Source organism: Triturus cristatus, chromosome 7 (genome assembly GCF_964204655.1).
Source record: "Triturus cristatus chromosome 7, aTriCri1.1, whole genome shotgun sequence".
Taxonomy (NCBI): Eukaryota; Metazoa; Chordata; class Amphibia; order Caudata; family Salamandridae; genus Triturus; species Triturus cristatus.
In genome coordinates, this window is record NC_140590.1 from 346,937,452 (window position 1) to 346,965,188 (window position 27,737).

The 27,737-nt window shown below is 44.4% G+C and overlaps 1 protein-coding gene across 2 annotated transcripts in view; it reads left to right on the forward strand.

Annotated features, from left to right (window-relative positions):
* PRKCG (protein kinase C gamma) overlaps positions 1-18,662 on the forward strand; it is a 1,134,441-nt gene extending 1,115,779 nt beyond the window's left edge. For both annotated transcript variants that reach the window (XM_085616481.1, XM_085616482.1), the window contains one exon: positions 14,658-18,662. In XM_085616481.1, the coding sequence (XP_085472607.1) occupies positions 14,658-14,846 (189 nt within the window). In that variant the 3' untranslated portion in view covers positions 14,847-18,662. The remainder of the gene's footprint in view (positions 1-14,657) is intronic.
* Positions 18,663-27,737: the final 9,075 nt, after the last annotated feature.

Here is a 27,737-nt window from a genome sequence, read left to right on the forward strand (position 1 = left end):
ACCCCTACCTTAGGGGTGATTCACATATAAGAAAAGGGAAAGTTAGGGCCTGGCAAGTGGGTGCACTTGCCAGGTCGACATGGCAGTAACAAACTGCGCACAGACACTGCAGTGGCAGGTCTGAGTTACATTTACAGGCTGCTCATGTGGGTGGCACAGTCAGTGCTGCAGGCCCACTAGCAGCATTTGATTTACAGGCCCTGGGCACAACAGTGCACTGTACTAGGAACTGACCAGTAAATCAAATATGCCAATCATGGAATCACCAACCCATCATACAAATTTACAGGCAGGGCATAGGCACTTTAGCACTGATCAGCAGTGGTAAAGTGTCCAGAGTCATAAAACCAACAAAAACAGGGTCCAAAAGAGGAGGCCAAAAAGTCTGGGGATAAACCCTCTGGACAAGCCAGGTCTAATAGTGCAATTAAATGTCCATGCACCGAATAGCAAAGTTGGTAGCCTTAATTCCCCTAAGGCCTCTTTAATGCACTATCAAACATTCCATGCCCTTTTTTCATTCTTGCAGGTTCCTGCATTCTCCATTTGTGACTGTGTTGCATCTTTCTCTTCCTCTCGCCTTCCGATATGTGTGTTTTTCCCTCTCTTTGCTTTGCTAAATATCTGATGCAGAAAAATAAGTGCCGGTACCCGAAAAATAAATGCCAGTGACCAGCGACCACCGCGTCAACTGAAGCACTGGCCCTAGCTCTATTGTCCGCCAGGTGCAGTACCACTGTAAAGTGCTTTTCCTAAAGATCACAATTTTGGTCTTGTGGATGATTAACAGAGGGATCAAATATGTGTTGAACATGGTCGGACTCATAGAGGATCCTTGTGGTACTCCGCAGATGAGGTTACGGCATTCAAGGTGTATGGTGCCAGGCTTACTGACTGGGTCCTTCTAGTCAGGAAGGAGCAGATCCATCAGAGTGAGTGTCTTTGGATTCCGATGTCTTGTAGGTTTTGGATGGAGTGGGAGAATGTTTCAAATGGTGCAGTTATGTCTGGTAGGATGTGGGCTGCTATTTCTCCTCTGTTCTGAGTCATACATGGCAGCTATTAGTGTTGTTTCTGTGCTGTGGTTGGATTTGAAACCAGACTGAGTGTTAGCAAAGAGTTTGTGGTCATTGAGGTATTCAGTGATGAATCTGTTGATGATTTTCTCTAAGGTCTTCGACGGAAATAGTAGCAGGGAGATCGGTCTATAGTTAGCAAGGGTTGATAGGTCCGTAGAGTGTTTCATCAGCAAAGACATGACAGTTGCATGTTTCGAATCATCAGTGAAAGCTGTGGAAGAGGTGGAGGTGTTTAGAATGGGTGTGAGCATGGCACTGATGGATTACAGTCCTCTGGAGAAGACGTGGTGGGATAGAAGTCAGATGGGACCCTTTAGTTAATCATGGTGGCGGCGCTCTCTTCTGGGGTGATGGTGAGCCATGTGGCTAGCATTGGTTGTTTGGATAAGATTGGCAGGCATTGGACGGTTGTGGGTTCAATTTGCTATAAAAGGTGGCAATTGTGTTGCTGAAGTATTGAGAGACATTGTTGCAGAGGCCCTGTTTTGAGATTTGGTCTCCCACCATCTATGCAGACTCATCCATAAGCCAGAGTTTAAACATGTCCTCATTTTTCATAGCTTTGGGTGCAGGTCAAGCAAGCTTTAGTTCCTCATGCAAATCTTAATACAGTAATAAACAAGCATTGACAAAGCCATTAGGTGTAGTGTTGGCTGCCAGCATTTAGGCGTTGTCAAATGCTTGTTTTTTCATTTTTTTTGTAAAGCATTACTGTTTGGCAAGCTGTTGTGCTTTCAGCAATCTGAAAAAAACAGAGGATAAAAGCAAAAATGTCTTTTGCTCTCAAAAAACACATATTGGCTTAGTAGTCCCTGGAACTGAAGGAAACTACTTTATGTGTGCATGTGCTCCTTGTGAAAGAGCAGAATGTCGTCACTCACTGAAGATAATCAATGTCTGAAGAGGGCTCGTCCATTGCCCTATGCTGTATGGTGTAGTGGGTGGAAGAAAAATCTGAATGGCACAATTACAGTCCAATGGATGACGAAGAGAGTTGTCAGAAAAGCTCATATAAGGAGGTAGGTACATTATTCATATAATTTTAGTAAAATCAAAGGATCTTGGCTAACCCCAAATCTAAAAAGAGAATTCTGCAGTGTTCTGTTCACAGAATGTGTCTCTCCTTTTAATGCAATTTGGGCATGTAGTGACTTATTGGCTCACGTCGAAAATTGAAGGCACAAATGGTACCCAAGGCTTTTAAAGAACTTTGATATAGTTAGCCATAACTCTCAACAGTGCAGTCTGGTACTATTTTTCAACACTCTTCTAGTAGTTCAGTCAGTGAAGAAATAGCTAGTGCAGTATATCAGAACACATCATAACTGTTTCAGGGAATATTGTTTCTTTAGAAAAAACCTTTTCTAGAATGGTGGGAGGGGTCTTTGAGACTGAGGATAACATCATTTATGTTTCCTAGTAAACTGCCAATTACACTTCTTGGGTACAGTAAGAAATTGGGCTATTAGTTGAGGGAGGGGCCCTCCAGACCCTCACAAGTAAGTGATAAACACACACTATTTAATCCTGTACTTAACCTTCTAGTAGCTTGACACAAATACAGGCAGGCTTAACTGAGGCAATGTGTAAAGTATTTGTGCAGTATTCAAACAGTAATAAAGCGAAAACAACACAAAGAAAAATCTCAAACCAATTTAGAATAATAGAGTAAAAGGTACTAAATAAAATGAGAGCAAAGCAACACAAATCTGATCAGTAGTTCCAAAGTTATGAATTTTTAAAGTTCTAAGTGAAAAATAGCACCAAAAGTCACAGAGCTTTGCACTTGTAGAAGGTCAAATCATAAGTTCCGTTCGACAATGATGGAGCAGGCACTGGAAACAGGGAACAAGTTTGTCCCAGTCATAGGCTTACCTTCTCATAGTCGAAGTCCACGCGGGAAGTCTCACCTGGCAGGTGTCCCAAGGTGTCTGTTGTTAGCACGAGTAGTAGGTCACCACTGGAGCTTTGTGTTGACGGTCGATGTGGGCAGCCCCAGTTTGGTGCGATGAGCAGGTCATTGCTGGAGGTTTGTGTTGGCGGGAGACATGGCATAATAGCTGATGCGAAGAGCAGGTCATAGCTGAAGCTTCACATTGGCAGGCATCGTGGACAGTCATTTCTTGATGCAAAGAGTTTGCTTGCAGTTGTAAGGAGCCAAAAAGCATCTGGATTTTTGCCAAGAGTTCTGTCTTGAGGCAGGAAAAGTACACTTGGATGCCAGCTAAGGGTCCATGACCTGGGGGGCACCTCTTGGAGATCAGGACCAACTCAAGCAAAGGCCAGTATCAGGGCTCAGGCAGGTCCTGTGGGTGCTGGTCAGCATGGCAGTTGAAGAGAAGGAATTCAAAAGCTTGTTGTGTTCCTGTAGCTCAAACAGGAGGTCAGCCAACTAACCCTTGGTGTCACTTCTGGGGATCCTGGGTTCAGGGCAAGCAGGTTCAGTCTTCCTTCTTCAGGCAGGAGAGCAGTCTTTCTTCTGAATATTCCACAGGCCCAGAAGTGTTCTCATGAGAGATTTGGAAGGTGCCACATTTATACCTAGTGCCAGCCTTTGTGTGTGGGGGCAGAGGAGGCAAGCCCTGGCCTACTCGCCAACTGTTTCTGGTCAGTGATACCCCTGCCCCTGGTTTTGGCTTCAAACTGTCTAGAGTGACAAAGGCATGGGCAGGCCTGGTCTGAGGTCCCTTTGGGTGCTGCAGGCAGGGCCCTCTGAAGTGTAAATGGGGCAGGGCACAACTCCTCCCTAGCCATTCTGTCAGGAAGATCTGCTCCCTGTACAACAAGGCCCTTTTTGTCCACATGTGTGGAAGGAACACACAATAATCTTCAAGAGAGCCGTTCACAGTCATGTGACATTTTAAATGCCATGCTCCCTGCCCTATGAGCCTTTAGGGTCTACTTTAGGGGTTATTCATAAGTATTAAAAAGGAAGGTTTAGGCCTGGCAAAAGGTTTATTTGTTCAGGTTGAAATAGCAGTTTCAAACTGCATTACAGTAGTAATGGCAGACCTGAGACAGATTTCATTGTGCTACTTTAGTGGGTGGCACAAAGAGTGCTTAAGCCCACTGGGAGAATTTATTTGATTTACAGGCCTTGGGTACACATAGAACCATTTACAGAGGACTTTTACAAGTAAATTAAACATACTAATTGGGTATATACGAATATCGCCAAGTTTAAAAGAGACAGCTCAAGCACCTTACCACTGGTTACCATGAGTAAAGGGTTCAGAGTCCTAAAAGTCAACAAAAAAAGGTTTAGTAAAGGAAGGCAAATGTTTGGGGTGACCGTACAGAAAGGACCCCAATAGGTACAATTAAATAAACCCTAGGGTAGACTTCTTCTGTTAAGGTGTATAGTATTCATCAAACTGCAAAAACCATTTGTGTTGAGTCTCTTGGGAGGAAAATACACAAGATATGCGCGCATCTACAAAATGATTGCGAGTTGTGACATGGCTTCAAAGTATTCATGAGAAAAACCTAAGAAAGATATGTATGCACTTGCTTACAAAACGCTTAATCTTCAAAAGCAAAACAAGGCTTCAGAGAACTTACAAGAAAAAGCTAAGCAAGCTATGAACTCACATACAAAATTTCACAAACATTACCAGACACAGTGATGTGCTATGGGGTAGCCCTGTATTCCTCGGAACCTGGGTTTATTAAGCGGTACAGACAGCAATGTTTCTGACAGACCTATTCTAAAGATCCAATCAATGTTTTAGCAAGGCCTTCACTGTGTCCTCATGCAGTGATCAGTCACTTAGAAGACACACAACCAGCTTATTAAAGGAAATTTTGTTTTTTAATAATGCCTATTAATTGCACAGGTATAAACAGGTACTCCAGATAAAATTGTGAAGCAGCACAGTTTTTTTGAGTAGTGACAACAGCGAAGGTGAAAAAACTCAAAAGATATGCCTGGCTGCATAATCAAAATGCTTCCAAAGGGCAATTGTAAAGTATTATATTTGCCCAGTCACCTCAAGTGTATCCTGTAAAGTACATTTTCGACCCGTAGATTGAATTATTTGTCTTACCAGGTCTTTATCAGGACATAAGAAAAGAAAGACTTCATTCAGTGAAAAGAATGCCACTTGTTTAAATCACAGAAAAAGCACAATTGATGGGATTAATTATTGATTTAATATAAATTCACAGTCAAGCTGATGTAAATCAGTTGCAAAAATATAGCATAAAAATACAGAATCACTAAAGGATATCCAGAGGGATGGATAAAATTGATCCTCAATAACAGAAAACAAATGAGGAATTCAGCAGCCGTTATACAAAGAATGAAAAATAGTCTGATGCGTAGATGGAAAGTTAAGATCCTCTTGCCTTACTTAAGAAGACCTGCTAAACCCTATTTGAATTTGGAATCAGGGAAATCCTATTAATCGGGGAAGCAGAGCAAGGTGTCAGCATAGCAGAACTTCTGTATAAGTTCTCAAGGGTAAAGTATATTGTACAGCATAAAGCCACACAACAAAGATGTCGCAAAGAGGTCTGTACCTCTTAGAGTCTAAAGGGAATCTAAACAATGCTAAAGTGCATTGCCCAATTGTACCCACCAAGAAAACCCTTGAGAATCCCAGGTCACATGTCCAATTAATTCCCATCTTCAAACAATAAACCTGGCAACTACACTCAAGATTTCTTTCCTTTGGTCTACACATTAAAATGTCCATGGGTTCCTCCGGTCTCCTCATTCCACTCGGGCAGTAGTCCTCCCTTCCTTCATTTAATCTTCTTTCCTTGCCAAGAATACTCCTTCGAGCCTCACTATCTCTTTCACACAATGTGCCTTTCTTTAACCATGAGCGAATACAGCTGCACCTGTAGAGAAGAGAAAAACACTCACATCCAAAGCAAGCCATCAGGTTAAAAGTTAAGCATTTCAAAATCCAAAAGCTTAAGGCCTTTGGTCAACTTTACTACAACAAGCATTTCAGTGCACATTTTAGATGCATGATTATAGATACATATACAGTTATAATATAGATTTAGAGCACTTTTCAAATAGATGCATTTTCAGTTTTAAAATGAATGGACAGTATTATTTAAAGAAATATGTGAACATATAATGAATACAATGCTATTCAAACCACACAGATGTATATATATGTGAGAACTGCAACTCATTGTTACTGTAAAGAAAACTTTAATATACACATTCATATAAATGTCAGGATTACACAATAAATGCACTCTCTGTAACTGTTAAAGTGCACTACATTTTGTTAATAAGGTTACATCACACGGCCACAAAAGGCCATACACACGAATATATGTAGCCTAATTAAACATGTATGGGTGGATCCAAATTTCACTGCCCCATAGGCTTTTAGGGTCTAGACAACAGTTCAGCCATGAGAGACATTCTCAAACAATGACTCCAGACATGGATCACCACAGAGCTTCATGCAGGACGTCCTTCTTCAGCCTTTTATCTCCTTAAGTCTCCCTTAGGGAGTGCTGACCCTTGGGATCAATTGTAGAGCTGGGCTAAAACAGAAGGTATGTCCAAACCTTAATTTTCTTCCAAGCAGACTTAACAATAGGTTTTTTTCACTTCTTTTATTCTCCAGTTCAGTTGTGTTCCAAGGAAGTGGTGGGTGCCAGCTTTTCGTACAAGCCATACTAACCAGTGATTGCTGAAAACTCTCTTCCAATTCCTGTGTCCTAAAAGACCTCCTTTTTAAGTATTTCCTATTGATTTCTGGTAAACAGTCACAGGAAACCTTGCTATGGGGAGTTTTACAAAGTGCAGAACCCAGGGCCAGTGTGTAGAGCTTGGAAGTCCCACTCAAGGACTGATCTTATTACAGTGAGGAAACCCTTGAAAGGTATTTTTGGATTGTTTAGAGGCCAAGTTCCTTCATGATGATAGTGGTAAGTCATTGGTTAGTAACAGACCACCACGAAAGGTCTCATTCACACCCCTTTATCATCTACATTCTAGATATCCAGGAACCACACTGGGCTTTGTTGTATCATCTACTTTTCTCCGATCTCCTGCACTCCTTGACAATTGGTAGTGGATGACCAATAATTAACTTCTCCCTGTTTTCATGCCAGAGAACCAAGCTTACTGTACACTACCAGCAAGAGATTTTTCACATTACATCAAAGTTAATCACTGTAACTGGGGAAGGGAGAGAATTGTCTAAACAAGCATTGGTAAAGCCAATCGCTCTCTGCAGTGCCCGAGCTAGTGGCCTTGTCAATGTATATTAGCTATGTTGTCTAGAAGCACATCTGCTGTTCAACATGGCTGAAAGTCACTGAAAGCCCAGAATCACTGGATGTTTAGCCGAAGCCGAGCCACTTCGCCCCCCACATGTTGAGTTTATTGTTCTGCCCATCCTTAAAAAAAAGAGCACTATTACATGGCCTTCGCTGGCTGCATCATAGCGCTTTTTTTCAGTGACTTTTATCCATGATGAACAGCAGAGGTACTGCTAGACAACATGACTAAAAGACATTTAGATTTACAAGGCCAATAGCTCGGGCATTGCTAAGATCTATTGACTTTGCTAATGTTTATTCGGTGTTGATGGGGTCTTGCTGAGCAAATGTGAAAGTGATAGTGAGAAACAGATGAGGACCTTTGAAGTGAAGTGAGGATCTCAGGGTCGGCTGAACAGTTTGCGATTCTGGGCAAATCACTTACGCTTCCCCCTGCGTTCGGCAATGAATGTGTAATTGTGTAATGTAACTGGTGACACTTAAGTCACTCCTTTACCATCGGTTGGTATTAGCAGTATGGGAAGATGGAACAAGTGTTCTAATGCCACAGGATCGTACAAAAAAATCAAATAAATAAAAGCAGCAGCAACGATGGAGGTAGTGGGGGGGCGGGTCAAGCAGGGAAGGAGGAGGGGGATGAGGAGATGGACAAGCAATGATGGGAGAGGGTGGGAGGAAAATGAAGGGGGAAAAATACCTTCATTGAAGCAGGATTAGTGACAAAATTGAAGGCGACATTGTGGAATGTAACTGGTGATCTCATAAAGCGCTCCAATACCATCGACTTGTGTTCGTGCTATGGCAAGATGAAGGACAGACAAGTGCTCCAATACCATCGGATTGTGCAAAAAGAAAAACTGATTGCTGTTCATGATTCAACAACTTCTTAAGAAATTCATTTGTTTATCTACACGCACATGCATTTTAGCGGTATGTGTGTATTTGTACAAGGGAGATTATGGCAAGACGAAGGACGGAACAAGCGCTCCAATTCCGTCGGATCGTGCAAAAAAAAAAGCAGTAAAGAGGGAGGTAGTGGGGGGACAGGGAAGCAGGAAGGGATGGGGAGATGGGCAAGCAATGACAGGAGAGGGTGGGAGGAAGCAACAATGATGGGGGTAAAGTACCTTAATTGAAGCTGGATCAGCGACAAAAAAGAATGTCATTGTGGAATGTAACTGGTGAGCACTTAAATTGGCTCGTGTTCGCGCTATGGCAAGACTATGGATGGAGCGAGTGCTCCAACACCATTAGATCATGCAAAAAAAAATAACCATGTGCTGTTAAACAACTTTTTAAGAAATGCATTTGCTTATGTACATGCACATGTATTTTAGTTTTATGTGTTTATGTGTACAAGGCAGACGGCCTGAAAACACAAGTGCTCCTATGGAGTGCTTGAAAACTGCTAGTAGTAGAAGGAGACGTACTTGGGCCATGCACTACGGGAGAGCCACACACAAGAGGCGGGCATGATGCCTGCATGCCATTATGAATAGCATTAAAAAAAATTGAGTGATGCTGAATTTTACTAGTGTCAGGAGATGGGCAGCCGGAAATCCTATAGCTAGAACACAACACATTTCTTTGAGACATAGCATGTTCTGTCTAGCTGAGCAGAGCATGCACTGTCTAGCAAAGACCTAAAAACAATAGATTTCTCACATGTGAAGCCTACTGGCTTTGCCAATGCTTGTTGTGTTTAGAAACGGGGAGATTAAGTGATTTGTCCGTAATCACAAAATGTGGAAATGAGGCCGAGACTAGGGAGATGCTATGGCGTCCTTTCAAAAATATGAAAAACAGAGTCTGTGGAGGATGGGATCTGTGTTACGGAGTTCAGCGAGGGCAAGCAGTGATGGGCAGGAGGTGGATGGGCAACCAACAGCAAATGCGGGCAGCCACAGGGAGATTAAATGATCTGGCCGTAATCATAAAACGTGGAACTGAGACTGAGGTTAGGGAGATGAAGTGCGTCCTCTTGGGAGAGGATTTGGTTTATGGGCCATAGCTGCAAACTATGGATCTGGGAAACTGGGTTTGAGTTTCGGCGTCAGCTTATCTTCCTTGATTCTGTGCAAATTACTAAATCTATCTATGCCAACAAAAATAAATGTGTTCTTCTGCAAAGGAACTGATGCTAATGTAAAGTGCAACAAGACCTTTGGGTGGTGTTGGTGCTACGTAAAACTACACAAATAAAGAAACTTGTGCTAATGTAAAGCACTCCACTACCTTCTGGTACTGTTGGCGCTATATAAAACTGCACAAAAAAATCCAGAAAGAATTACAGTGTAAGGCTGGTTTACAGGACGAAATGCATAGCTACGGCAACCATATTAAAATACCTACTTTTGCCATGAACTCTGAGGGGCAGGCAGACCTTGATGAGATCAAGATTCAACCTTTATAGAGAATTCAAGCTAAGCAACAACGGCGCCCGGAAACACATCACCAGTGAATATGGAAAAAGTAAGGAAGTGTCCCAACAGGAGCAATTATAAGAAATAGAGCCCCACCCTATGAAATGAGAAGCAACAAGGTGAGACACAAACGTTTCAGTTATCTCACACAGGGGAAATGTGACTATGTAATTACAGCAGAAGACACAGATACTTTTGAAATTCTTGTGTCTTGTGATAACTCACACCTGATCCACTATAGGTCTGATTTTTCACCTATAAACACCATTGTTGAATGACCACCTATGGCGTATACATGCACACACACCTAGTGCCCACATGCGCGGAAAATAACCAGAGACTACACATGTGCCAAGTAATAGCAGCCGTGCACACATGCTCTAATCAGCTTGCCAATTATACACTAACAGGACATTAAAAGGCAGAACACCCCCACTTACTAGAACGAAATAGACTACAGTGGGGCATTAAAGCAGTGATGAGGTCAGGGAAGGGAGTGATTTGTGGACGGGGCGCAACGGGAGGTGACAGGTAGCAAGCAGAGATGAGAGGGAGGAGGTGGGGGAAACAGAAAGCAGTAACAAAGGGAAAAGCAGTGACAGGATAGGGGGTGATCTGTGGATGGGGCATGAGGGCAGGTGGGAGGAGATGAAGCTGGTAAAGTTCTGAGCACTTTGTAGAGTGCTGAAAAAGAAAGAAAACAATTGTCCCTAAATAGTCGTAAAAAGGAAGCAGTGGATGTTTACAAACACTTGGTCCATGCTCTGGGGGAAGAGATAAACACAAGAAGAGGCATGACCATGCATGCCAGGGAGAAATGATAACAAAGAATATGAGTCAGATGATGGTGCGAGTAAATGGGAAGCCTGTGGGCAGGCTGAAGCCTATAGATGGTACACAACATGTCTCATTGAGACAGCGCATGCGTTGTCTAGAGGAGACCTAAAAAATGTCTGAGCTTTGAGGCAGAGAAAAGTTAAGTTTACATACATAAATATTTGCAGTCTATTTAACAAAAACTATATTTACCACCACTGAGTCAAATTTTTGTTAATCATTAGAATGTTTTTTGAATGACTATTATCAATCTTTAATGGACTTGTGATGTTAGCAACTTTTAGCCACAAGAACACTTTCAACATAGGAAAAACTGTTTTAGCCTGTTTAGTAACAGTACGTCTTGTACCTGTCACAACAGAGTCATATTAGTCCAAAACATAGTCATGCCACATTTGCAGACAGTATGCACCCAGACTCCGCGTCATTCACAGCACCCGAAGGCGTTGCATCCTTAAATTCTGAAGGCTTTAATGCTAATGTTTTAGTAAAGGAAGAATCTTATTGGCCACTCTCCCTCTCCCAGTTCCTTCCCCTGCTACACCAAGAATTGAAGGTAATCCCTAACCTTAGTGGGATGTACCTGCCATGGATGCCTCAAGGCACCTACTGTATCACTGCTTAATCCATGTGTTAATAGTTTTTCACTGCTTATCCAGTTTATAGGTTGCTGTTAGCCGAACGTGAGATACATAACAACATTCGAATAACGATGCTAATTAAACACATAATGCAACAGCATAAACACAAAGCACAAGACCATGCAGACATCACAATAAAAAAATCAAAATATAACACAATGAAAAAACAGCAGCATACAGTTGCAGACGTTGCAACTTAAATAGACTAAAGTGATGTGGTGCAAATCCACCATGCACCAACCCCATTACAAAAAGCATAGCAACACGACAGAGGCATTACATTGCAAGCCCATAGAACAACCGCACAACACAAAACACATAGCAACAAATAAAACACCGCAAAATACTAGAGACCCATGCAAGGCAGCAAAAGACCAAACAAAATAACGCAATGATAGTCCCTAATCCCTGAGCATTTCAATCCAATATCCTCTTACTTCCTCGGAGCAAGGAGCTGCGTCTGCACTGTTTGTCCGGAGCTGATGCCTCAGGCGTTCAGGCCCCTCTTACAAGTGGCAGCATTCCCACTGGAGCGTGAACCCCCAGGTGGATACCGCCACAGGCTACCTGCAGCCTGGTGTCTGTGAGCTCGGGAATTCTGGGTCTGCAAAGACTTGGTAATTCTGAGTGAGCATGAAGGCACAAAGCTTCGTTTTTTTGGTGCAGATGTGCACCCCGTAAAACCACTGCAGGGACAGAAGCAGGGGCTGCGGATAGGAGCACAGCTCAGATTTGTTTCTGTATTTATTTATTTATGTTTGGAGTTTTATATTAGCACACACTCGACCCAAAGATATTGAAGCACTTTGCATTAGCAGCAGTTGTATTACATAAGGGGTCTGTCTGGTGTATTAAGATTTGTAAATGACATTAACTAACTATTTGAAATTTTTTTGATAGGATCCTACTAAAATCCATTTTGTAGAAGTGGGTCAAATTTGCACACTGACTTCTATTGAAAGCATTGGTATTTTGTGAGCCAACCAACGTATTAATGGGCTGGTTCACAAAATATGGATTCATAGTGGGTCACAACTTGACCTACCTCATTAATATGCATGAATTAGGTCTCAAATTGAGACCCTCTACAACTGGTTACCGTCTCAGGCATGGAGGCCTGCTGGACGCAGCAAATCACCATCTCTGCATTTGCTGTTAAATAAAGCAATCTTTTTGTTTTTTTTAATGCAGTCCGTTTTCCTAAAAGGAAATTCATTTAACAAAGAAAATGCTTTTGTAAACATTTACAGGCACATGCATCAAAGCTTTTTGCGATCACAAACGGTACGATTCGCAAAAATCGGCCATTTACGATCGCAAAAATAGCTTTTGCGATGCATGAAACAACTTGCCACCCGCAATGTAAGAAATTGCAAATGTTTGCGATTTCTTAAATTGCGATTGCATTTAAGGAATCGCAAATTGCGATTCCTTAAATGCAATGCAAGATGCCTTTAAAAATAGCGATTTCGCTATTTGGGCCCGCTATTTACCGTGGAATCATACCACATGGTAAATAGCGAAAACTTTGAAAAATGCACTAAAGTGCATTTTTCAATGTTGAGGGTTACACACACACATGTCCTTGGGACATGTATGTGCGCAACATATGTGCACGGATCAATTTCAGGGGATGCAATAGGGTATCCTTTTGACACCCTTGCACCCTTGAAATTGCATGCGCAATTTGCGAGTACCTATTGGTACTCGCAAATTGCGCTTGCAATTTCCAATTCATTCCTATGGGCCATTAGGCCCACGGGAATGAATGGGAAGCTATTACTTATTTGCGACTCGCAATTTGCGAGTTGCTAATAAGGAATGTGTAGGAATCGCTATTATTACAGCGATTCCTCCATGCATAGGATTTTGCGAGTCCTTAATTGCGAATCCTTAATATTCGCAATTAAGGACTCGCAAAATCCTAGCTTGATGCATGTGCCTGTTAGTGCAAGCAGTAGTCCCTAGCACCACTGCCTGGTTGTAAAAAAAAGTTTTTGTTGACATTCACAAAGGGGAAGGTGCTCCTTGGGGACCCCTTCCAGTTTGCTTATGCTTGTCACTAATAGTGATTTGGTGGTAAAAAGGTAATGTTTTGCGACTGGATTTTGGTCGCAAGATATTAATATATAAGCTAAAGAATCTGTATTTGTAAGGGACGACCTTTACGTACCCCTTCCAAATGCCAACACAAGCTGCAATTCGGCATATGGGTGTGGTACATTTTAAAAAATCAGTTTCGCAGTTGCAAAGGCTCAGATTTGACCTTTGCGACCGCAGAATTATTTGATACATCAGGCTCGAGAAAAGTAAAAAAATGTTTAGGCACGCAGAGATTAAGTGATTTGTCGAGAATCGCAGGATGTTGAGCCTGTCGGCCGAGACTCAAACCTGTTTCCCCAGTATCAAAGTTGGCAGCTTTGGCCGTAACGCCACATCCTCTCCCCCTGACCCGTGGCATACCACATGGGAAGCACACAAGGCTAACACCCCCCCAAGGGTCCTCCCCGTCCCACTGACTCCCTGTCCCCACTCTCTCAAAGAATCCAGGTCGGATGTGAGTACATACCAAGGGGCAGATTTATAATAACTGGCGCATCCCTGCATATCAGCAGGGATGCGCCAGTTATTGTGCGCCACAGCTCCGCCACGATGGATGCGCCGCATTTACAATGCGGCACACCATGGGGCATATTAACAAGGGCTTTATCTCTGCTTTTTTGGCTTTAAACGGTAAAGAAGCGGAGATAAAAATATCGCCCTATCAACAACATGGTACTAACATGCAAAATCGCATGTTAGCACCCTTTTTCACTACGCTTCCCTTTGCATCTCTAATGAGATGCAAAGTGGGCATTCCAGAGCAAAATAATAGGAGAAATGTCGCTAAGCGATATTTCTCCTATTATCAAGCTTCACTCTAACCCTTTTAGAGACAAAAAAAGCAGCGCTAACCACGGTTAACGCTGCTTTTTTACGTCTGCTAATTTTCAGACTTATCCATGTAATCCAATGGGAGATGGATTACATGGCTAAATCCACCATGGGCTATCAACAAGGATATCCCTATCCTTGTAGTTTTATCGCTGCATTACTAGCGATAACCTCCCAAAATGCCGCTATCGCTGGATTTTTTATCGCCTAGGCAGTTAGCATTGTTAATAACGCGCTAACCAGGCGATATTATCCAGCGATAGCGGGAGTTAAAAAAATTAACGCTAAGCGCCCTTAGCGTTAATTTTCCCCATTCCTTGTTAATATGCCCCTGACTGTTCATTATATATTAGTTGTTATGGTGGTCGTGTGGGATGAGATGATCACTTTATCGGCCTGTCCTCTAGTCAAATTTTAGGATCAAAAAAGGTTAACTTGCCCTGTTTCTCTTCTTCTTCCTTACTGTCTTTTTTTTCTCCTTACAGTGTGGCAGGAGCGGGGAAAATTTCGACAAGTTCTTCACTCGAGCTGTCCCCATGCTAACTCCACCGGACCAGATGGTACTGGCAGGCATCGACCAGAGTGAATTCCAGGGCTTCACTTTCATCAACCCGGAATTCATTCACCCTTCCCTGCAAAGCCCACACAGCCCAGTGCCTGTCTCTGTGGTGTGAATGCAATGGCATCCCTGGCAAAGGGAGCAATTGAAGAACCCCCCTTGTACCCTAACCCCTACCCGAGCATCAACGTCCCCACTCACCCCCATTGGCCAGCATGGCATACCACGTGGCAATAGCTTCTGATGTCCCCCTTGCCCATCTCTTCCATTCTATAGAGTGGTGAAAGCCTTCCAATGTCTGTTCCCAAGTTTTTGACTGCCATGCAAATATAATGATACCAGATTCTGAGCTGGCAGCACTGAGTGGCAAAGTTTAATGATGCCTACTGATGTCTTCCCTGTTGGACTAATTTAGAACTGCTGCATATTTGAGTGGCGGAGAACTGAGAGTTCAGTTACGAGAGAGGATCTTAATTATATCGACAGAACATAAATTCAAGATGGTGTCTCTTGCACAGCGATATGGACTTTTTGGCTGAACCATCTAGCTGGAAACAAATTGAAAACCCAACAGTGAGATGTTTAGGTTGGCTTCATATTAAAGGATCTAATGAAAGTTATGTGCCAATGACAGAAGACTATGCATTTGATCTTGCCTAATTCTGTCCTACACTAAATTTGTATGAAAAGGCCTAGGAGAACACGCTGTCAAAAGAGAAGACCTTCAGGCGGATTTCTTTGTCAACCTGTGGTTAATGCTAGAAGGTGCATTGTCAAAAGAGGTGCTTGGGTTGATCTCTGTGCACCACATGAAGGACAGCTGACATTAATGGATGTGTGTGTCCATCCACAGTGGATATCATAAAAGCCAAGCATGGAGGAGGCAAGAACTGCATTTTTGTCTACCTTTAGGGGAATGTAACACGATTTTAATGAAGAATCACTGAAATTGAATGGATTTGTGCAGAGGGATACATTTCTGGGAAAACTCCCAAAAATAATATGTCACAATGTATGGCTTGTAGAGGTCTTCCTCGAGAAGAATAACCTATTCTGGATTTATTTGTGCAAGTACAACGAACATACATAAGTATTCTAGATATTACATTTGAATCTCTTTGGACGCTTTCTACGTAATCCACATTATTTGCAGATTTGTGCCATATTTAAACAATTTTGGGTAATCATCGAGTGACAAAAAGACCTTAACTGTTTTGATTTGAAACTACCCATGATGAATTTAATATTTCCTCCTATGGTTTCAGGCTTCAATCAACCCTGCCATGCACCCCTCTATTGAGTGATGTAGTGCATGTGAAATGTTGATGTACATACACATTTCCGTGGTGTCTTGCAAGTACTCAGACTATCAAAATGCTTCTATCTTCAACCCTTCTATCTTCAACCCTTGTTTTGGTGCATTGGCTGGTTATTCAAATCCACCCATCTGACTTGCTATGTGGTTTCTCCCTGCCTGGCTTTTCAGCAGACAAGCTGTGCTTTGTTTTCTGTTGTGTAGGTTTTGCAGTCTGCTCAATTCCCAGTAGAATATTAGTAACATACCCATCTTCATGGTCATAATCCATCTTCCTCAGTACACTTCCTTGATCACTGACACCTGACTTCTGGGACTTCTCTGTAGAGGTTTCTGTTCATAGGACATTTCCCTCCCTTCCACGCAATGAACAAAGGATCCTATATTGTATCTATTGTAATTAATTTTGTTGTGGGTTTAACAGTCCTTTCTGTCTCTATGGCTCATGATCCCATCAGGCCTAAGGGCAATAATGCACAGAGCATGTCCATCTATTACTTCAATGAGGTGGAACGGCTGCTGAGTCGCCACCAACACTATCTTGAACGGTTGTGCTCTGTGGGATGGAGTGTGTGTTCCACATGTAGGTGTGCACCTCACAATCATAGATTGTTGGGTAGAAACAGTTGTGACCCAACTCCTCTGTATTAGAAGATGATGCAGATCACCAGTGGGATGGAAAAAATGTCGAGATATTCTTTCAAGTTAAAGAGTTTCCATAAAATATTAGAATGAGGATAGATCAGGTGGGAAATTTGTGGTTAAATGTTATTCCGTTAAGGGTTTGTGAAATTCAGACCTTGAAAGAATTGAAAGAAATCGAGCTGGGAGATACTTGAGATGGTCACAAGTACTGAGAAAAAAATCTTCTTTTGTATCATTCATCGAGACGCCCCGAGCATTTACTCTGAGTGCATGCCTGTGTGGACGCGGGGGGAGTTGGGGGTTATGTCCCATCTCCCCACTTTTGCTTGACAGTCTAATTCCGCCATTGCTCGCGAGCTAGCTATTTCTACACTCGTGCTCCCACATCCTCCAGAAGGCAGGCCATGTGGAAATGCACAACTTCATAAGTAGGAATGAGATGGGGTCTTCTGGATGTAACCAACTCTGTACTCAGAAGACCTGGGCTCTAATCCCTGCTGCTCGACAGATGGTGTAGGGCACAGTGATTTACATTTCTGTGTTTCAATCTTTTTTGGGTGTTTGAAGGTCGGATACTCATAAAATAGGAGTTTAATCAATACTCATCTGTAAATTTGTATATTTCTTGCAATAGGTCTGGAAATGTGTGCGCCCTGTATTTAGTCTGAATGCATAGTGGCTGGAACAGTAGAAGCATGATCTAATTAAATGTGTGTGTTTGTGCCTATTAAAGAAAGATCCGATTAATTGTGTGTTATAGAAAAATCTGAATTTATGAACGTATATAGAAAAGACTGGATTCGAAGATTTAGCAAATAATGTCCCAAAAAGCAATATCGCAGTCCACCTCACTTGTAGTAAAAAGTGGACGTGCCATGTTTTTTCTTTGATCTCTATCTAAATTGTTACGTATTCTTTGTTTAAAAAAATGTGAATGCAGCTTTCTTCTCTGAATTCATTTTAGAGTTTGCTGATTGTTTTACCAGTTTGGGTTTGGTTGGAGGCATTTCAGATTATTTCTGGAACATGGCTTCTCTATTTTTGTAATTTGTATCAAAGTAGATTAACCAACAAACAATCTAAGTGAAACATTCTCCTCCTTAATAATAGAGGGCACAAAATATTGGGCTCTAAATAGAGAATGTGATGAGGGGCCCACGAGACGCCTATATCTCACAGATGGGGACCCTGGAAAGGTAGAGCACACCCATTACCCTTGTAAGGTGGAGCATGCCCATGCCGCAGGGTCTGCAGAGGCATACATTACACGACTGCTCCTACATATTCTGCCTAAATTTGTTAGAGGATACAAAACAAATGTATTATTTATTGATTATTTTTCTTATATCTGTAAAGAATTACCCTATGCCATACATTACAAAGATATTGCAAATCACAGATCAAGGCCTAAGGCAGGTGGTACTTTGTTCCTTATAACACATAGTCACACAATCACCCTTGCAACAAATCCTTGGTGTCTTGCTCTTTCAAATAAAAGAGAGAGGGAGGTTGCAGACATGAATAATTAAAGGGGAACCTGCAGCATGAAATTAAATGCCCCAAAAAACAGTTAATCATTTGTAGCAAAGATAGACTCACTTTAAGAAAGGTAAAAAAATGCTACAGCTCAGAATGTGTAGAAACATGCAGAGAAATTCTATCTCTCCAGTAATGACCTATAGCATGCACCTAATAAACAGAGCAGAAAAGATTACTGTTGTAATTCAGACCACCTGCTGTGGAAGGATCCCCGTTGTTTTCTTGGCCCATGCTTCCCTCAGCTAATATAAGTAAGTAGCCGGTGATGCGGTGACATCTATCCATCCGGAGGGAGCTGTGATGCACCTACATTAAGCAGCAACCCCCCACTCATCTTTTTACGGTAGAGTTCTACCACTGGACAATCATATGCTAAGTGTCAATAAAGTGGCAAAATGCATGCTAATTAGGATGACATATCCAAGGCTTTTAAAAGGCAACATTTCTTTGATAGTGTCATACCCTTGCGGCCAACTTTATGGCTGTCAGAAAAGGCTGCGCTTAGATATTTTGGGAGACCTCAGGACTCTAATTTTGTACTCCAAATCTGTTTTATTGAGTTATTAGAAAACATTACAGTAATTCAGCATGTTTATTAAAAGTACAAAGATTGAGGCAGAGGCGTATTTGCACGAGTAACACAGACAATAGCATATCAAGATCATAGCGGAAGGGTCTCTTCAACAAGCGAAGGGCACGGGTGAGCTGTCAATGTCTAAGTGGGGCAAAGAGAATCATATTATGTGTGGTGAGGTTGAGTATGGAGATACCCGCCCAGCTGGACTCCTTCCAAATAGGCAAGGGGCAAAGGCCCACGCATCTTACTCTATATCTGAGTTGTAGGTGGAGGATCCCCGGGGAAGGGGTGTGGGACCCCCCCAGCTATCGTGTCTTGATGTAAGAACTAAAGGGCCAAGTGGCTCAACATGAAACCATGGAAAGAAAGGGGAGAGAAAAAGAACTAAACATTACGAAGAGGTCTCCAGTTGTGATGTAAAAAGGACGGTGCCATCAAGGGGGGGGAAGAATGGAGAAGAAAGAGAGGGAATAGCTCTGGGTCTTCGTTTTTGCCCCTGGTATGACCCATTAAAGGAAGCAAGAGTGTCTCGGAGCCTTCCCAGCCTAGTTAAACAAATGGAGGGCACAAAGCCTGGGCGGTTGGAAGCATAGATATTCTAGGCAGGACATAGAGTCTATAAGAGGTATCCCGAGGCGCAGACATTTTTTGTCAGAGAAGGATAGCTTATGGGTCAATTGCTCCATGATCAGGGTGTCCCAGAGGGAAACATCCATTACAATGCATTCATTACATCGCACTGCTTTTACAATGCAACTGTTACAATGCAACTGCCTTTACATTGCATGCCATTACAACCCATGCCATTACAACGCATGTCACTACAACGCATGCCATTACAATGCATACCATTACAACGCATTATAAGGTAAGTAATGGAGATTTTTTAGTTTCAGGGAGGGTATGGGTTTTGGGGTAGAAGGGAATAGTAATTTTTACCCCTACGTTATCCAACACTTTCCCTACTGTTGCACTCACTGGAGTGGGAATAGTACTTTTTACCCATACACTATCCAACACTTCCCCAACTGTTGCACTCACTGGAGTGGGAATAGTACTTTTTACCCATACACTATCCAACACTTTCCCTACTGTTGCACTCACTGGAGTGGGAATAGTAATTTGTACCCCTGCACTATCCAACACTTTCCCTACTGTTGCACTCACTGGAGTGGAAATAGTAATTTTTATCCCTACACTATCCAGCACTTACCTTACTGTTCCACTCACTGGAGTTGGAATAGTAATTTTTACCCCTACACTATCCAACAATTACCCTACTGTTGCCCTAAAAGTATTGTGTTATAACAGCATGAGATGTAATGGTATGCATTGTAATGGAATGCGTTGTAATGGTAGTTTTAAAAATGCGTTGTAATTAGGGGTGGGCGGAATTTGCGGAATTAACCTTCGCAAATTATCGCGAGAATGTTTAAAATTATCGCAAACAAGCAGAAATATCGCGAAGATGCGGAAGTTTTTTTCCGGCATGTTAGCGCGATTTTCTGCATGGTTGCGGGTCGCCAACTTACCCATGTGGCTGCTTGCGGGCGCGGCCATCTTGTTTTGAGTTGTTCTCGCGGTGCATGATCGCGAGAAGAAAGACGTGATCGCGCGACGCATGACGTCACTGCGGGCGCGAACTGTCGCGAGACAGCGCAAATGGCTAAAAACAATACAACATCTCATGGAGAACGCGACCGGATCAAGAAAACTTGTCGGCGAACGCAGGGATTCAGGTAAGGCGATCGCGCGCGCGCGAGAATGTATCATTTTACAGCGCGAGCAAGAAACAAATTATCGCCAAGCTGCGGAAACCGGAATTTTTGACATTTTCGCGCTCTCCGCGGAACGCAAAAATGTCAAATTATCGCAATTTCCGCGAACGGAACGAAATTTTTGCCCAGGCCTAGTTGTAATGGCATGCGTTGTAAAATCATGCAATGTAATGGTAGCTGCGATGTAAAAACTGTGTTGTAAAAGCATTGCGTTGTAACATCATATATTTGTCCCTGAGTCTTGTGAATCAAGAGGTCACAGAAAGAGCTGTGGGGTACTTCCGGGCTAAGGCTATGAGTTGTTTAGCCGAACTAGTCATGTGCTGTGCACAATACCTATCTGCATGTGTCATTGCTTCCAGCGTCATTGGCAAAATGCCTAGGATAACTGTGTGATAGTCTGCTAGAATCGGGTAGCCCAGGGCACCATTGATGTGGCTCAGAATCTCCCACCAAAATATGGCGCTAGGTGGGCATGCCCACCATATGTGGTGAAAGTCACCCACCTGTGCCCTGAATCTCCAGCACAAGGCTGACATTGCAGGATAGATAGAATGCAAATGGAAAGGGGTATATTACCATTTCAGCGTAATCTTGTAGGCTGTCTCCTGGTGGGGAATGCTTCTGTGAGTTTGGGGAATTTACCCCACAGTAACGACCACTGTTTCCTAGGGATGTCCTGGGAGTTATCAGGGGCTCATATCATCTGATACAGATGGCTGGGTATGAGGTGTGATTGTTGCAATACGGCATATGTCTTCGAGACAGGCCTGCTGTGCCCCCAAAGCTATGGACCAGAGTTTCAAAGGGTGTGAGGGAGCAAGTGGCCACCAAGGTATTGGGAGGGAGATTCAGTGCCCAATGAAATAGTTGGAAATATTAATGTTGTGATGTGTCCGGGTTGTGTGCTATCAGAGAATTTAGGGAGGGGAACCTGGTCAGGCTCCTCTTGGAGGCTAGTTTGTCCCATATCTCCAGAACTGTCCGGGTTGGGGTAGCTATACATGTACTTCGGGACAATGCTGCTTTGGAAGCCAATCCAGGTCCCACAGCTGTCTACAGGCTAACGCTTGATCCATGTGTACTCAGTGCTTTTCACTTTCTCTGACCACCCACTCCGAGATGAAGCTAGGTGGGCAGCCCAATTGTAGTCTTAGAGATTAGGACAGACAAGTCTGCCACGATTCCTAGGGTGCATGAGCAGGGCGTTAGATATGCGTGCCTCTTTCCTTTCCAAATAAAGGAACAGAGATCTCTTTGCAATCTTTTAATGTCCTCTGCTGGTATGGGCGTAGATAGCTCCTGCAAGAGTTAAAGAAGCCTGGGAAGGAGGTTCATTTTCACAACATTGATGTAACCCAACCAGGAGATGTGGGGAAGCCTCCACCATCGGAGGTTTTTCAGGATCGCATTGCGTTAGCAAGGCCATTGGCCCCGTCCATGTAGAGAGGGACTTGGTGATGGTGAGGCCAAGATATTGGATGGAGTGGGGTGTCCAGTGGAAAGAGGCTAGCGTCTGCAGGTGCGGAAGGTGTTGATGTGGGATGGTCAGTTTGAGCGCTTGCGATTAGCCATCTTGATCCTACATCTGGAGACATACTCGAATGCTCATAGGGCATGAACTACTGCAGTTAGAGTGAGTAGGCGGTTAACAGCAAACAATAGGATTTTGTGGTCCTGACCCCCGAAGGCAATGCCTGTTATGGCCTGGGACTGCCTAAGGTGAATAGCTGAGGGCTCCACCGCAAAGGCAAATAGCAGGGGCTACAAGAAGCAACCCTGCTAAGTGCCCCAGGACAGTTGGAAGGAGTGAGTCGACTGACCATTGACCCAAATGGTCACAGTGGCTGCCACATATGAGGCTAAAATTTTGCTGATCATATTTGGGCCTAGGCCTATTTTCAGGACAACCACTAGCAAGAAAGCTCAGATCACCCTATAAAAGTCCTTTTCGGCGTTGAGGGAGAGGAGGAGAGCAGGGATCTTATACCTGTTTACCTTTTCTACTAGGTGGGCAAGGCGCTGAACACTGTCAAGCCCTGTCGATGCTTCACAAATCAGATCAGTTTAGGGTCGACTAAACCAGGCAGAAGGGTTTCCAGGTAAATGGCCAGCATTTTAGTGTAGATTTTGGCATCAGTTTTTAATAATGTTATTGGGTGGTAGGATGAGCAAGGGGTCTGGTCCTTACGTGACTTGGGTATGAGCATGATCTCTACATTGGACATTATCAGCACGAGGTCGGTGATGTGGAAAGGTGGCCTGTCAATTGCGGAAAGAAGACCATGTAAAAAGCAAACGTTAGGCCATCAGGGCCTGGATACTTTCCTTGGGGAGTTCTCTAAGGGCCTACGGAGTTTGTCTATTGAGAAGGGCTCCTCCAAGTAATTGGCAGAGTGGACATTGAGAGGCTGCCATGGGCAGTCTCACAGGTAGGAATCAATTGGAGCTTCATTTTCTCCACCACTAGTGCAGAGATGTTGGTAGTAGGCCCGGAAGGCCTCCTGTTTGTCCAGTTCCCTGGAACCCAGCCGGATCCCTCCATGTAGATCTTGGAGATATGGGATTGCGTTTGCTGGTGGCAAAGCCTACATGCTTAAAGGGTGATGACGTTATCTCCCCCATTGTAATACCTTTGTTTAAGTATCAATAGTGAGCGCTCTGCTTTGTTTACCTGGTGTGCCAGTGGTTGGCGCCTCAATATGGCTAGCTGCCATTTAGTGCATTGCGAGGTATGTCGCTTTTCCGTACTTTGTAAGGAGCGGCTAGTTTTGAATAAGCAAACTTCCAGATCTCTGGCCATAGAGAAAGACATAACCCCCCGAATGGTTGCTTTGAAACCATCCCACTGCATATGGGGTGGGGTGTCCGGGAGGTTGTTGAGCATGAAGTATTCGGTGATATTGTCTTTAATGGAGGCCTTGTCCACTAGGTCATGCAAAAGTTGGGGAGAGAGGCACCTGTGTAGAGGGTTGTATGCCATACCCATGCTCTGTGCCCAGGTAAGATCAATGTGTGCATGATAAGAGATGGAAATGTCAGAGATCTGAGTAGAGGCTAAGCATCTCAGGAGAGAATGAATGATGAATAGGCAGTTGATGCAGAAGTAGGAATGATGTACTTCAGAGTAAAAAGAGTAGTCGCTCGTATCCGGGTGGAGGTAACGCCAGGCATCGACTAGTCCAACGTCCGTCAGCTCTTTCTTGAGCAGTCAGGACATGGCACCTGTGCCCATAAAGTGTGCTGTATTCCTGTCAAGGTCAGGGTACCAAACTAAGTTAAAGTGACCCCCCCACTATGAGGTTCCACAGGCAGTGCCCAGCTGGTCTTTGAGTAGATTCTGAATTAACACGTCTTGTGAGTGGTTGGGGGCATAAAGGTTGAGAAAAGTCAGGGTGTCCCTACCCTGCTCGATCGTCAGCATCAGGAATCATCAGCATCAGGAATCGTCCACTCGGATCTCTGGTGATTTTGACTAATTTAGAATAAAAGCACTTTTGAAGAGGATGGCACCACTCACTGTCTTAGTGTCAGTATACACCCACTATTGGCAGGGGTAACTAGAATGGGCCATGCAGTGGCAGTGTTCCCTGAACTGGTGTGTCTGTTGTAAAAAGATTACATCAGTGTCCTGCTGTAGTAGGTAGCACCAGACCTGCTGACGTATGCTGGGGGAATTAAACCCTCGGATATGGAGGTACAGAAGCTTCAAATTATGTATGGAACCCATAGCAGTGTGGAGGTATTCAGAGTGCAGGTGTAGGGACTCCCATCCTCCCCAGGGAACAGCTGTGTAGGGAGGGGGCCCAGTCCACCCTCCTCCAATCCCACAGTGGGAAATGTGAACGTCATGGATACTTTTCAGAAAAAATGTAAACATAGGAGAATTAAAGGGGCCAACAGGGGCCAACCTGGTGAACCACTCCATCATGGGATGAGTGGGGTGACTTACTTGGCCCTATTGAGGTGTCACCCTCAACAGAGGACAGCCTAGTGAGGGGGACGGGAACTGGGAAGGTGTGACAAATGAGCAATCTGTGGAATAAAAGGGGGTAAGCAAACATAACAAGTGGCGATTAACACTTGGTAGCCCGGGCACCCAGCCATGAGCCCTGCTGACAACAGAGAGAGCCAGTGAGCTGGTGTGGTTCAATGGCAACAGGTGGGGGATGCAAGAGATGGTCGATGTTGGACAGGTATCACTGGCGTGGAATGGGAAAGTCACTGCTTCATATTTTGAAGGTGTGCGATAATATCCTCTTTTGCAGTGCGGGAGGCTTTTGCTGCATTGGTACAGCCAGGCCACGCTTCAAGACATTCTGCTTGGTATGGAGCGAGTAATCTGATCTCGTAGGGAGGCTGAGCGAAGGGTCTCTGCTGTAGGAGTCCACCGGCAGTCCGAGCATGCGTTTGGCTTCGGAAAGGGATCATACCATTCTCTGCTTACCGTTCCACTGAAAAAGCAGTCCAAAGGGATAAACCCATTGATATTTAATTCCCTGGTCCCGCAGCTTCTCCATAATGGGTTTGAAGTCTCATCTCTTCTTCAGTGTTAATAGGGAGAGGTCTTGGAATATTTGCACGGTGTGTCTGTGAAAGGTGATGTCTGCTTTCCCTCTTGCCTCTTTGAGGCTAGCTTCCTGGTTCTGGAAGAAGTGAGCTCTAGTAAGGATGTCCGGGATGGCGTCTGGGCGACCAGTCATGGCTGCAATGTTGTGTGCCCTGTCAAGAATTTGAGGTTGGTCCTCCGAGCCTCATCAGATGGCCCCCAACAGATCCCTGGGGAACGTCATGATGTCTTTGCCTTCTACTCCATAGGGGATTCCTCTGATGCGTCACTTTTTGTGGCAACTGCAATTTTTGAGGTCCTAATTCTTCACCTGTAGCTCGATCTGCTGCTTCTACAAGGCATTGACTTGTTTCCATAGTATCTCCTGATCCTCAGCGCGCAAGTCCATTGTGCGTTCCAAGTTGTCTACTATTTCGCCCACAGCTGTGACATCTTTGCGAAGGTCATGGAGACAGTTCTTAAAGTCTGTTTTCAGAGAGCTTAGTTCCTGGTGAATATTATTCAGGAACATTTTCATGTAATCCTGTGTTATCAGAGGGGTCGCAATAGATTATAGGAAAGGCTTTGTCTTGCACTCATGTCAACTGCGGTGGATTTAGACCGGAGGGAGACTACAGAGATGTCTCTGGTGGCTTTAGCCATGGGTACAGTAGACGGGGCAGCAGGTGCACTCAGTCCAATTGAGCCCCCTGAAGAGGTTATAAGCAATGCCAGGCCGCAGTCTCTGTCAGGTGGCGTGATAGAGAGGGGGGCGTCTAGAGGGACCTCTTCACTGTGTAATGGTGGGCAGAACTGTCCCCAATGGGTTGGTGCAAAGGGCTAAAGGCAGAGGGGGGGGGGTCGCCCATCCACACAGAGTGAGGCAAAACAGGCCAGGGAGAGATGGGTGCAGCAACAACAAGCTGCTCGAGGCAGCGGGCCACCTGTGTCTTCTACAGTCCAGAGGAGTGGGCGCAATCACAGCTATAGTCGGATTGTTCACCAGGCAGGGACACACTATTCTAAATACAAAGGCTAGTACGCATGGGGGGTCCCAATCCAAGCTCCAGGTGGCGAAGCAGCCCTCCCCAAAATGGGCTCCGTTTCAGTCCAGTACTGTACCCTCAGCAGGTGCAAGTAGACCGGTCCAAGAAGGAGCCACAACACAGAGACAGGTGGGCGGCAGAGAGAGACTGGCAAGTGGGCGGCTACACCTGGCAGCCCACCCCCACATCAACCTCGCGGGCAGCAGTTTATATGATGCAGATGTGGAGAAGGCGGGTGCTATCGTATTCAAAGCGAGCCCCTGGAAATCAATCGGGCTCTTTTTCGCATCAATGTGAGGGTGTCAGAGCCTTCAGGACAACGGTGGTTGCAGGTGGGAGGAGGAGGTCCCACAGTGTCAGGTTTGCAATGTCACGTAGGCTCTGGGACCCCAACTCACTCCAACTTTCTCACTTTGATGGGGGGCCCACACATCTCAATCACCCCTCATCTCGATGTGGGCCACCTTCACTATTTCCCTCGTTGCTCTCGACCACACAGGCCTCGCTGGGATCAAGCTGCACTGGCGTCTCTAAAAAGCTGAGAAGGGAGCAGACAAACGGGCCCCATAAGTCAAGCAAGCTCTCTCTCGTGTCCCCGCAGCGGAGCCAGAGCCATCAGGGCAGAGTTGGGCATAGGCGGGGTGGGAGGCTCAAATGTAATGAAACATGTAGTGTCCCATAGACCATGGGGTCCACTCGCTCTGAAGGGGAGGCCCGCTCAGTTGCCCCTCGCCTCACTGTGGATCTCCCCCAGCACAATCTTCATCGTGCAATAACTTCACTCCACACTAGTTGAAGCGTAAAAGGCCATTTATTAGGACATGGTTATCAAAGACTCCCAACGTTTATTAACATAAACAATCCAACTTCATAACTTTAATCAACAATAAACCCCATCCCCCACATCCATTCTCCATCTGTTTCTCCATTCTCACTCCTCCCGTTCCTGCTGTAAAGTTACATCCCTTCTCACCTTCACAACTTCTTAAGCATACTCTCTTGCCTTTCTTCAGCTGCACCTTACATTCTGCGCTCCGCCCTCCTTCACCTGGGTACCTTCCCCCTCCCCTGAGGAGTGGCTCCGCCCATCCGAAACTCACCACCCCTCCAAAGATCTGCCACCCAGGTAACCCCCGGAGGGCGGTTACCCGCCCCACACCGTTTGGTGCACCTTTCGGGCCTTACACTTCCCTTTGACACCAGATGGACTCATTCTACAGCTTACTGATGGTATCCTCAACTCCATCATATAGTATGCATTCCTCATCCTCGAAATGTGCACTCCATCGTCCCTGAATAGGACCGGCTCTTCCAGCCTCAAACCCCCATGAGCAATCAACTTAATGTTCCTTGGTAAGCAAAAAACCCTCATTGTCCTGTTCAGCTTTCTCCTTGCCTTAGCAATAGCTGCATGATGGGCAGCTCCTCTCAAAACTCTCCTTGGCACCAGTTCAGTCCATACTATACATGTGCCTGCAAGGTTTCTTTTCATAACCTCTAAGTCCCTTTGTATGTCCTGCAGCAACACCAGGCCTGACAGCCGCACCAAGTCGTTTT